Below are 13,130 nucleotides of genomic sequence, written 5' to 3'. Positions count from 1 at the left end.
ACCACCCCAAAAGGGAATAAGCGGTAGAAAATGGATGGATGTTATATGTATGTTTTATCTACATATATTTTTTTATATTAATTATATATTAATTTATACATCATACTTGTCCAAGGTGTACTCCGCCTTCCGCCCGATTGTAGCTGAGATAGGCGCCAGGGCCCCCCGCAACCCCAAGAGGGAATAAGCGGTAGTAAATGGATGGATGGATTTATACATCATATATGTATATAATATCTTAATATAACATTGTAGCTGAGATAGGCGCCAGGGTTATGATGTATACTTGTCCAGGGTGTACTCCGCCTTCCGCCCGATTGTAGCTGAGATAGGCGCCAGCGCCCCCCGCAACCCCAAAAGGGAATAAGGGGTAGTAAATGGATGGATGTTATATGTATGTTTTATCTATATATATATTTTTTTATATTAATTATATATTAATTTATACATAATACTTGTCCAGGGTGTACTCCGCCTTCCGCCCGATTGTAGCTGAGATAGGCGCCAGGGCCCCCCGCCACCCCAAAAGGGAATAAGCGGTAGAAAATGGATGGATGTTATATGTATGTTTTATCTATATATTTTTTTATATTAATTATATATTAATTTATACATCATACTTGTCCAAGGTGTACTCCGCCTTCCGCCCGATTGTAGCTGAGATAGGCGCCAGGGCCCCCCGCAACCCCAAAAGGGAATAAGCGGTAGAAAATCGATGGATGTTATATGTATGTTTTATCTATATATATTTTTTAATATTAATTATATATTTATTTATACATCATACTTGTCCAGGGTGTACTCCGCCTTCCGCCCGATTGTAGCTGAGATAGGCGCCAGCGCCCCCCCGCAACCCCAAAAGGGAATAAGGGGTAGTAAATGGATGGATGTTATATGTATGTTTTATCTATATATATTTTTTTATATTAATTATATATTTATTTATACATCATACTTGTCCAGGGTGTACTCCGCCTTCCGCCCGATTGTAGCTGAGATAGGCGCCAAAAGGGAATAAGCGGTAGAAAATGGATGGATGGATTTATACATCATATATGTATATAATATCCTAATATAACATGTATATATACGCATAGGTAATATATATATATATATATATATATATATATATATATATATATATATATTATAGGGACGGCGTGGCCGTGCGCAACCCGAGGGTCCCTGGTTCAATCCCCACCTAATACCAACCTCGTCACGTCCGTTGTGTCCTTGAGCAAGACACTTCACCCTTGTTCCTGATGGGTGCTGGTTAGCGCCTTGCATGGCAGCTCCCTCCATCAGTGTGTGAATGTGTGTGTGAATGGGTAAATGTGGAAGTAGTGTCAAAGCGCTTTGAGTACCTTGAAGGTAGAAAAGCGCTATACAATAACATCCCATTTATCATTTTTTTATTTATCATTATGTATGTTTTATTTACACACACACACACACACACATATATATATATATATATATATATATATATATATATATATATATAACGTTACTTTACATGCTGTCAGCTTTCAACCCCCGGTCTAATTATTTTAGCCCAATGCTCCCGAGTTAGAAAGTTTGGACAACCCTGCTTTAGAGGAACACTCGGATAAACATTTTTCAATAATTTTTTTTTTTCGTGCAAAATAACAAAATTAACATGAAATACTGTAAACAAGTGTTTTGTAGCTTTTTACAATCAGTTTCCTAAGGCAGGAGTATGTTCCCTCGCCACTTCTCAGGCCACTTATTGTTGTCTCCAATTTAAATTCTTTATTTGTATTATTATTATATTTGTATACAAATAACATCTATTTGAGCACCGACCTACTTTTGTAACTGCAAGGACTATCTTGCTGCTTACAGTTGCACAGAGGAGGACTTACTTGTAGTTATTCTTATATCCGTCATTTTAATTCGATTGCATTTGGTAACAAGTTACAGGTTACAGCAGCCAAGAGAAACGTTTGTAACCTGTCACCTTTTTAAAAATAGTTGTATTCTAATATATATAACAAATAATATACTAGATGAGGCGATTCCTGAAGGAACTGCGTGTGAATGCTCCAATGTCAGAGTTGAACGGAAATCCTGGAATTGTTTTTAGAATTGTTAAAATAGAGCACATAATTCCCAAACAGGCTGAATATTTTGAAGTTGAAACAGTTTGAATCAAATGAAAAATATAAAAGTTGTGGAACTTTGAAGAATGGGAATTTCCCAAATTTTGGGGAATTTCGGACGAAGTGTAAAGTTTTTTAAAAATGGTGGAAAAAACTTGAATGGTCTGAATTAATTGAAAGGGTTGGTGTTGGAATTTTTCAAATCAGTAGAGAAATGTTGAAGTAGTAATGTTGAATTAATGGTATTACGGAATTCTTGGAATTTCGGGAAAACCGGGAATTTTTCCAGTTCAAAAAACAACTTTGTTTTTTTTGTCCATATTAAGAGGAATGATTTGACGGTGAAACGGTTTAAATGCATTGAAAAATGTGAAGTAGTAGTCGCCAGAAAAAAAGGGTGGAAATAGGGCTTTGGAAAACCAGAAATTCTGGAAAATCCTGGATTTTTTGAATTGGAAAAAAAAGGCAGTTTGAATTTCCAGGATGGTGGAATGTGTTGAAGGTGGAATGGTTTGAATCGGTTGAAAATTGTGGAAATGGTGGAAATGTGAAAAATGGCCAATTCATTTTGAATGCGAAAAATGTCCAGGAAAACCTGGAATTCTGGCAAATCCGGGAATTTTTGGAATTTGTCAGAGGGAAAGCCCACGATTCCCGAATAAGCTGAACAGTGTGAAGTTGGAACGGTTTGAATCGGGTGAAAAATGTGGGAGTTGTGGAACTTTGAAAAATGTCCCATTGATTTCAATAGTAATTTCCCAAAATTTGGGGAATTTCGGTAAAAGCGTAAAGTTTTTTGAAAACGGTGAAAAAAACTTGATCTAAATGAGTTGAAGTGGTTGGTGTTGGAATTTTTCAAATAGGTTGAGAAATGTTGAAGTAGTAACATGTCGAATTGAAAAATGGTATTACGGGATTCATGGAATTTCGGGAAAACCGGGAATTTTTCCAGTTCAAAAAACAACTTTGTTTTTTGTCCATATTAAGAGGAATGATTTGACGGTGGAACGGTTGAAATGCGTTGAAAAATGTGGAAAGGAGTAATCGCCAGAAAAAAGGGTGGAAATAGGGCTTTGGAAAACCAGAAATTCTGGAAAATCCTGGAATTTTTTTGAAAAAGGCAGTTTGAGTTTCCAGGATGGTGGAATGTGTTGAAGGTGGAATGGTTTGAATCGGTTGAAAATTGTGGAAATGGTGGAAATTTGAAAAATGGCCGATTCATTTTGAATGGGAAAAATGTCCAGGAAAACCTGGAATTTTGGCAAATTTGGGAATTTTTGGAATTTGTCAGGGGGAAAGTCCACGATTCCCGAATAAGCTGAACAGTGTGAAGTTGGAACGGTTTGATTCGGGTGAAAAATGTGGGAGTTGTGGAACTTTGAAAAATGTCCCATTGATTTCAATTGTAATTTCCCAAAATTTGGGGAATTTCCGTAAAAGCGTAACGTTTTTTGAAAATGGTAAAAAAAAACTCGAATGGTCTGAATGAGTTGAAGTGGTTCGTGTTGAAATTTTTCAAATAGGTCGAAAAATGTTGAAGTAGTAACATGTCGAATTGAAAAATGGTATTACGGAATTTTTGGGAAACCGGGAATGTTTCCAGTTCAAAAAACAACTTTATTTTTTGTCCTGATTAAGAAGAATGATTTGATGGTAGAACGGTTGAAATGCGTTGAAAAATGTGAAAGGAGTAGTCGCCAGAAATATAGGGTGGAAATAAGGCTTTGGAAAACCAGAAATTGTGGAAAATCCTGGATTTTTTGAATTGGAAAAAAAAGGCAGTTTGAATTTCCAGGATGGTGGAAAGTGTTGAAGGTGGAATGGTTTGAATCGGTTGAAAATGGTGGAAATTTGAAAAATGGCCAATTCATTTTGAATGGGAAAAATGTCCCGGAAAACCTGGAATTCTGGGAAATCGGGAATTTTTGGAATTTGTCAAGGGGAAAGTCCACGATTCCTGAATAAGCTGAACAGTGTGAAGTTGGAACGGTGTGATTCGGGTGTAAAATGTGGGAGTTGTGGAACTTTGAAAAATGTCCCATTGATTTCAATAGTAATTTCCCAAAATTTGGGGAATTTCGGTAAAAGCGTAAAGTTTTTTGAAAATGGTGAAAAAAAACTTAAATGGTCTGAATGAGTTGAAGTGGTTGGTGTTGGAATTTTTCAAATAGCTCGAGAAATGTTGAAGTAGTAACATGTCAAATTGAAAAATGGTATTACGGAATTCTTGGAATTTCGGGGAAACCGGGAATTTTTCCAGTTCAAAAAACAACTTTGTTTTTTTGTCCATATTAAGAGGAATGATTTGACGGTGGAACGGTTGAAATGCGTTGAAAAATGTGGAAAGGAGTAGTCGCCAGAAAAAAGGGTGGAAATAGGGCTTTGGAAAACCAGAAATTCTGGAAAATCCGGGAATTTTTTTTTAATTGGAAAAAAAAAGCAGTTTGAGTTTCCAGGATGGATGAATGTGTTGAAGGTGGAATGGTTTGAATCGGTTGAAAATTGTGGAAATGGTGGAAATTTGAAAAATGGCCAATTCATTTTGAATGGGAAAAATGTCCCGGAAAACCTGGAATTCTGGGAAATCTGGAATTTTTGGATTTTGTCAAGGGGAAAGTCCACGATTACAGAATAAGATGAACAGTGTGAAGTTGGAACGGTTTGAATCGGGTGAAAAATGTGGGAGTTCTGGAACTTTGAAAAATGTCCCATTGATTTCAATAGTAATTTCCCAAAATTTGGGGAATTTCCGTAAAAGCGTAAAGTTTTTTGAAAATGGTGAAAAAAACTTGAATGGTCTGAATGAGTTGAAGTGGTTGGTGATGGAATTTTTCAAATAGGTCGAGAAATGTTGAAGTAGTAACATGTCAAATTGAAAAATGGTATTACGGGATTCTTGGAATTTCAGGGAAACCGGGAATTTTTCCAGTTCAAAAAATAACTTTGTTTTTTTGTCCATATTAAGAGGAATGATTTGACGGTGGAACGGTTGAAATGCGTTGAAAAATGTGGAAAGGAGTAGTCGCCAGAAAAAAGGGTGGAAATAGGGCTTTGGAAAACCAGAAATTCTGGAAAATCTTGGATTTTTTTAATTGGAAAAAAGAGGCAGTTTGAATTTCCAGAATGGTGGAATGTGTTGAAGGTGGAATGGTTTAAATCGGTTGAAAATTGTGGAAATGGTGGAAGTTTGAAAAATGACCAATTCATTTTGAATGGGAAAAATGTCCCGGAAAACCTGGAATCCTGGCAAATCTGGGAAATTTTGGAATTCGTCAGGGGGAAATCCCGCGATTCCCGAATAAGCTGAACAGTGTGAAGTTGGAACGGTTTGAATCGGGTGAAAAATGTGGGAGTTGTGGAACTTTGAAAATTGTCCCATTGATTTCAATAGTAACTTCCCAAAATTTGGGGAATTTCCGTAAAAGCGTAAAGTTTTTTGAAAATGGTGTTGGAATTTTTCAAATAGGTCGAGAAATGTTGAAGTAGTAACATGTGGAATTGAAAAATGGTATTACGGAATTCTTGGAATTTCGTGAAAAACGGGAATTTTTCCAGTTCAAAAAACAATTTTGTTTTTTTGTCCATATTAAGAGGAATGATTTGACGGTGGAACGGTTGAAATGCGTTGAAAAATGTGGAAAGGAGTAGTCGCCAGAAAAAAGGGTGGAAATAGCGCTTTGGAAAACCAGAAATTCTGGAAAATCTTGGAATTTTTGGGAATTGGAAAAAAAGGCTGTTTGAATTTCCAGGATGGTGGAATGGTTTGAATCGGTTGAAAATTGTGGAAATTTGAAAAATGGCCAATTCATTTTGAATGGGAAAAATGTCCCGGAAAACCTGGAATTCTGGGAAATCGGGAATTTTTGGAATTTGACCGGGGGAAAGTCCACGATTCCTGAATAAGCTGAACAGTGTGAAGTTGGAACGGTTTGAATCGGGTGAAAAATGTGGGAGTTGTGGAACTTTGAAAATTGTCCCATTGATTTCAATAGTAATTTCCCAAAATTTGGGGAATTTCCGTAAAAGCGTAAAGTTTTTTCTAAAATGGTGTTGGAATTTTTCAAATAGGTCGAGAAATGTTGAAGTAGTAACATGTCGAATTGAAAAATGGTATTACGGAATTCTTGGAATTTCGGGAAAACCGGGAATTTTTCCAGTTCAAAAAACAACTTTGTTTTTTTGTCCATATTGACGGTGGAACGGTTGAAATGCGTTGAAAAATGTGGAAAGGAGTAGTCGCCAGAAAAAAGGGTGGAAATAGGGCTTTGGAAAACAAGAAATTTTGGAAAATCCTGGATTTTTTTGAATTGGAAAAAAAAGGCAGTTTGAATTTCCAGGATGGTCAAATGGTTTGAATCGGTTGAAAATGGTGGAAATTTGAAAAATGGCCAATTCATTTTGAATGGGAAAAATGTCCCGGAAAACCTGGAATTCTGGGAAATCGGGAATTTTTGGAATTTGTCCGGGGGAAAGTCCACGATTCCTGAATAAGCTGAACAGTGTGAAGTTGGAACGGTTTGAATCGGGTGAAAAATGTGGGAGTTCTGGAACTTTGAAAAATGTCCCATTGATTTCAATAGTAATTTCCCAAAATTTGGGGAATTTCCGTAAAAGCGTAAAGTTTTTTGAAAATGGTGAAAAAAACTTGAATGGTCTGAATGAGTTGAAGTGGTTGGTGATGGAATTTTTCAAATAGGTCGAGAAATGTTGAAGTAGTAACATGTCAAATTGAAAAATGGTATTACGGGATTCTTGGAATTTCAGGGAAACCGGGAATTTTTCCAGTTCAAAAAATAACTTTGTTTTTTTGTCCATATTAAGAGGAATGATTTGACGGTGGAACGGTTGAAATGCGTTGAAAAATGTGGAAAGGAGTAGTCGCCAGAGAAAAGGGTGGAAATAGGGCTTTGGAAAACCAGAAATTCTGGAAAATCTTGGATTTTTTTAATTGGAAAAAAGAGGCAGTTTGAATTTCCAGAATGGTGGAATGTGTTGAAGGTGGAATGGTTTAAATCGGTTGAAAATTGTGGAAATGGTGGAAGTTTGAAAAATGACCAATTCATTTTGAATGGGAAAAATGTCCCGGAAAACCTGGAATCCTGGCAAATCTGGGAAATTGTGGAATTCGTCAAGGGGAAATCCCGCGATTCCCGAATAAGCTGAACAGTGTGAAGTTGGAACGGTTTGAATCGGGTGAAAAATGTGGGAGTTGTGGAACTTTGAAAATTGTCCCATTGATTTCAATAGTAACTTCCCAAAATTTGGGGAATTTCCGTAAAAGCGTAAAGTTTTTTGAAAATGGTGTTGGAATTTTTCAAATAGGTCGAGAAATGTTGAAGTAGTAACATGTGGAATTGAAAAATGGTATTACGGAATTCTTGGAATTTCGTGAAAAACGGGAATTTTTCCAGTTCAAAAAACAATTTTGTTTTTTTGTCCATATTAAGAGGAATGATTTGACGGTGGAACGGTTGAAATGCGTTGAAAAATGTGGAAAGGAGTAGTCGCCAGAAAAAAGGGTGGAAATAGCGCTTTGGAAAACCAGAAATTCTGGAAAATCTTGGAATTTTTTGGAATTGGAAAAAAAGGCTGTTTGAATTTCCAGGATGGTGGAATGGTTTGAATCGGTTGAAAATTGTGGAAATTTGAAAAATGGCCAATTCATTTTGAATGGGAAAAATGTCCCGGAAAACCTGGAATTCTGGGAAATCGGGAATTTTTGGAATTTGAACGGGGGAAAGTCCACGATTCCCGAATAAACTGAACAGTGTGAAGTTGGAACGGTTTGAATCGGGTGAAAAATGTGGGGGTTGTGGAACTTTGAAAAATGTCCCATTGATTTCAATAGTAATTTCCCAAAATTTGGGGAATTTCCGTAAAAGCGTAAAGTTTTTTGAAAATGGTGAAAAAAACTCGAATGGTCTGAATGAGTTGAAGTGGTTCGTGTTGAAATTTTTCAAATAGGTCGAAAAATGTTGAAGTAGTAACATGTCGAATTGAAAAATGGTATTACGGAATTCTTGGAATTTTGGGGAAACCGGGAATTTTTCCAGTTCAAAAAACAACTTCGTTTTTTTGTCCTTATTAAGAGGAATGATTTGACGGTGGAATGGTTGAAATGCGTTGAAAAATGTGGAAAGGAGTAGTCGCCAGAAAAAAGGGTGGAAATAGGGCTTTGGAAAACCAGAAATTCTGGAAAATCCTGGATTTTTTTTTAATTGGAAAAAAAAGGTAGTTTGAATTTCCAGGATGGTGGAATGTGTTGAAGGTGGAATGGTTTGAATCGGTTGAAAATGGTGGAAATTTGAAAAATGGCCAATTCATTTTGAATGGGAAAAATGTCCCGGAAAACCTGGATTTCTGGAAAAATCTGGGAATTTTTGGTGTTTCTCAGGGGGAAAGCCCGCGATTAGTTGGAACGGTTTGAATCAGGTGAAAAATGTGGGAATTGTGGAACTTTGAAAAATGTCTCTTTGATTTCAATAGTAATTTCCCAAAATTTAGGGAATTTCCGTAAAAGTGTAAAGTTTTTTGAAAATGGTGAAAAAAACTCGAATGGTCTGAATGAGTTGAAGTGGTTGGTGTTGGAATTCTTCAAATAGGTCGAGAAATGTTGTAGTTAACATGTCGAATTGAAAAATGGTATTACGGAATTCTTGGAATTTTGGGAAAACTGGGAATTTTTCCAGTTTAAAAAACAACTTTGTTTTTTTGTCCATATTAGGAGGAATGATTTGACGGTGGAACGGTTGAAATGCGTTGAATAATGTGGAAAGGAGTAGTCGCCAGAAAAAAGGGTGGAAATAGGGCTTTGGAAAACCAGAAATTCTGGAAAATCCTGGAATTTTTGGGAAAAAGGCAGTTTGAGTTTCCAGGATGGTGGAATGTGTTGAAGGTGTAATGGTTTGAATCGGTTGAAAATTGTGGCAATGGTGGAAATTTGAAAAATGGCCAATTCATTTTGAATGGGAAAAATGTCCAGGAAAACCTGGAATTTTGGCAAATCTGGGAATTTTTGGAATTTGTCAGGGGGAAAGCCCGTGATTCCCGAATAAGCTGAACAGTGTGAAGTTGGAACGGTTTGAATCAGGTGAAAAATGTGGGAGTTGTGGAACTTTGAAAAATGTCCCATTGATTTCAATAGTAATTTCCCCAAATTCGGGGAATTTCCGTAAAAGCGTAAAGTTTTTTGAAAATGGTGAAAAAAACTTGAATGGTCTGAATGAGCTGAAGTGGTTGGTGTTAGAATTTTTCAAATAGTTCGAGAAATGTTGAAATAGTAACATGTCGAATTGAAAAATGGTATTACGGGATTCTTGGAATTTCGGGAAAACCGGGAATTTTTCCAGTTCAAAAAACGACTTTGTTTTTTTGTCCATATTAAGAGGAATGTTTTGACGGTGGAACGGTTGAAATGCGTTGAAAAATGTGGAAAGTAGTAGTCGCCAGAAAAAAGGGTGGAAATAGGGCTTTGGAAAACCAGAAATTCTGGAAAATCCTGGATTTTTTTTAATTGGAAAAAAAAGGCAGTTTGAATTTCCAGGATGGTGGAATGTGTTGAAGGTGGAATGGTTTGAATCGGTTAAAAATTGTGGAAACGGTGGAAATTTGAAAAATGGCCAATTCATTTTGAATGGGAAAAATGTCCCGGAAAACCTGGAATTCTGGCAAATTTGGGAATTTTTGGTGTTTCTCAGGGGGAAAGTCCACGATTCCTGAATAAGATGAACAGTGTGAAGTTGGAACGGTTTGAATCAGGTGAAAAATGTGGGAGTTGTGGAACTTTGAAAAATGTCCCATTGATTTCAATAGTCATTTCCCAAAATTTAGGGAATTTCGGTAAAAGCGTAAAGTTTTTGGAAAATGGTGAAAAAAACTTGAATGAGTTGAAGTGGTTGGTGTTGGAATTTTTCAAATAAGTCGAGAAATGTTGAAGTAGTAACATGTCGAATTGAGAAATGGTATAACGGGATTCTTGGAATTTCGGGAAAACCGGGAATTTTTCCAGTTCAAAAAACAACTTTGTTTTTTTGTCCATATTGACGGTGGAACGGTTGAAATGCGTTGAAAAATGTGGAAAGGAGTAGTCGCCAGAAAAAAGGGTGGAAATCGGGCTTTGGAAAACCAGAAATTCGGGAAAATCCTGGAATTTTTTTGAATTGGGAAAAAAAAGGCAGTTTGAATTTCCAGGATGGTGGAATGTGTTGAAGGTGGAATGGTTTGAATCGGTTGAAAATTGTGGAAATGGTGGAAATTTGAAAAATGGCCAATTCATTTTGAATGGGAAAAATGTCCAGGAAAACCTGGAATTTTGGCAAATTTGGGAATTTTTGGAATTTGTCAGGGGGAAAGTCCACGATTCCCGAATAAGCTGAACAGTGTGAAGTTGGAACGGTTTGAATCCGTTGAAAATTGTGGAAATTTGAAAAATAGCCAGTTCATTTTGAATGGGAAACCTGGAATTCTGGCAAATCTGGATATTTTGCCCGCGGGTCCCGAATAAGCTGAACAGTGTGAAGTTGCAACGGTTTGAATCGGGTGAAAAATGTGGAAGGTAGAGTGCGGCAAAATTTGGACAAGAGTAAATTGAATAAATAGATACATTTTGGTGTAGAAAACCATGTGTGTGAATGCTTTGGAGCATTCAAACAATTACATCAATCATGTTGAATCCAGAATCGGTTCTGAATCGAAATGTCACACCAAGAATTGGAATCAAATCGATTCACGAGGTGCACCTCTACCGATGATCATATCCATGTTTCACATGAATACAATAAAGTCAAATAATGACGTTTAAAACGTGTATTGGAGTCAGTTTGTATCGATTGCAGCACATTGACATTTTCATTGAACTATGGTGAAATACTGCAAGGTAGTGAGTCGTTCTGTACCTGTTTGGCTGTGTCGAGCAGCGAGGCGGCCTCGACTCGGCCTGTCTGCTGGACCATCTGATAGAAAAGCCCGTCCTCGTTCTGGAGCAGCACGTAAGGCTCGTCATACTCCTGGACTTTGCCTGCGTCCAGAACCTGCAATCATACAAGACAAATTAGGATCTAGCCCAGTGTTTTTTACATTTTTTCAGCTGAGGCACATTTTTTTCATTGAAAAAATCCGGAGGCACACCACCAGCAGAAAACATTAAAAAAATGAAACTCTGCAGCCGATTGACAGTAAAAAGTTGTTCTCGCATTTCAATCAATCAATCAATGTTTATTTATATAGCCCCAAATCACAAATGTCTCAAAGGACTGCACAAATCGTTACGACTACAACATCCTCGGAAGAACCCACAAAAGGGCAAGGAAAACTCACACCCAGTGGGCAGGGAGAATTCACATCCAGTGGGACGCCAGTGACAATGCTGACTATGAGAAACCTTGGAGAGGACCTCAGATGTGGGCAACCCCCCCCCTCTAGGGGACCGAAAGCAATGGATGTCGAGCGGGTCTAACATGATACTGTAAAAGTTCAATCCATAGTGGCTCCAAGACAGCAGCGAGAGTCCCGTCCACAGGAAACCATCTCAAGCGGATCATGAATTCAAACCATGAGCAAGCATGCATCTCTATAGCTTTTGTCTCAAAGTCTTGTCTTATTTTGAGTTTTTGGGTGTTTTCCTGCCCTGCGATGAGGTGGCGACTTGTCCAGGGTGTACCCCGCCTTCCGCCCGATTGTAGCTGAGATAGGCGCCAGCGCTCCCCGCGACCCTAAAAGGGAATAAGCGGTAGAAAATGGATGGATGGATGGGTGTTTTCCTGTGCATAGAATTTTAGTTCTTGTCTTCCATCCATCCATTTTCTTCCGCTTATCCGAGGTCGGGTCGCGGGGGCTGCAGCCTAAGCAGCAGGGGTCTCAAACTCAATTCACCAGGGGGGCCACTGGAGGCAGAGTCTGGGTGAGGCTGGCCCGCAAGAAAAGAAAATATTGTAGCGTCCCGGAAGAGTTAGTGCTGCAAGGTGTTCTGGGTATTTGTTCTGTCGTATTTTAGCTCAGTTGGTAGGGTGGCCGTGCCAGCAACTTGAGGGTTGCAGGTTCAATTCCCGCTTCTGCCAACCTAGTCACTGCCGTTGTGTCCTTGGGCAAGACACTTTACCCACCTGCTTCCAGGTAAAGTGCTTTGAGTCACTAGAGAAAAAGCGCTATATAAATATAATTCACTCCACTTCACATTTATGTTGTGTTACGGTGCGGATGTTCTCCCGAATTGTGTTAGTCATTTTTGTTTAGTGTGGGTTCACAGTGTGGCGCATATTTGTAACGGTGTTAATGCTGTTTATACGGCCACCCTCAGTGTGACCTGTATGGCTGTTGACCAAGTATGGCTTGCATTCACTTATGTGTGTGAAAAGCCGTGGATGTTATGTGACTGAGCCGGCACTTAGGCAGTGCCTTTAAGGTTTATTGGCGCTCTGTACTTCTCCCACACACAGCAGCGTTTTAAAAAGTCATAATTTTTACTTTTTGAAACTGATACCGATCATATTCAATATTACATTCTAAAGCATTTATTGGCCGATCATATCGGCAGTCCAATATTATCGGACATCTCCACAGACAACGGTTTGAATTGGTCGAGGTTATCCGGGACTGTTATTAGTGACGGACAGGTGTCTCGGGGTGACTGCAGCCGGGGCAGGTAATAAAACCCTCGTATCTATGGCAACATCTGTCGCTTCCACTCATTTGCTACTTATCCACTAACGCAGGGGTAGGCAACCCAGAATGTTGAAAGAGCCATTTTGGAGCCAAATAACACAACGCTGTCAAGCGCCATTCATATAAAACTCGCGGGCCGCACTAACAGTGATGGGGGCCGCAAAATAACGTCTCTTGGGGCCGAAATTGGCCCCGCTAAGCAGGCAAGCCCAGACTTTCCTCTCCCCAGCTACTTTGTCAAGCTCTTCCCGGGGGATCCCGAGGCGTTCCCAGGCCAGCCGGGAGACATAGTCTTCCCAACCTGTCCTGGGTCTTCCCCGTGGCCTCCTACCGGTTGGACGTGCCCTA

General features: G+C 38.6%; 1 protein-coding gene and 1 long non-coding RNA gene across 4 annotated transcripts in view; one reads left to right on the top strand and one right to left on the bottom strand.

Annotated features, from left to right (window-relative positions):
- Positions 1–13,130, bottom strand: part of LOC133537908 (ATP-binding cassette sub-family C member 4-like) — a 222,480-nt gene that overhangs the window by 9,436 nt on the left and 199,914 nt on the right. For all 3 annotated transcript variants that reach the window (XM_061879058.1, XM_061879057.1, XM_061879056.1), the window contains one exon: positions 11,018–11,152. In XM_061879058.1, the coding sequence (XP_061735042.1) occupies positions 11,018–11,152 (135 nt within the window). The remainder of the gene's footprint in view (positions 1–11,017; positions 11,153–13,130) is intronic.
- Positions 1–13,130, top strand: part of LOC133537914 (uncharacterized) — a 275,398-nt gene that overhangs the window by 222,509 nt on the left and 39,759 nt on the right. The gene's annotated exons all lie outside the window — the stretch shown is intronic.

Source organism: Nerophis ophidion, linkage group LG19 (genome assembly GCF_033978795.1).
Source record: "Nerophis ophidion isolate RoL-2023_Sa linkage group LG19, RoL_Noph_v1.0, whole genome shotgun sequence".
In the NCBI taxonomy this organism is placed as follows: Eukaryota; Metazoa; Chordata; class Actinopteri; order Syngnathiformes; family Syngnathidae; genus Nerophis; species Nerophis ophidion.
The sequence above is the reverse complement of the archived record's forward strand: the minus strand, read 5'-3'. Positions and strand labels throughout refer to the sequence as shown.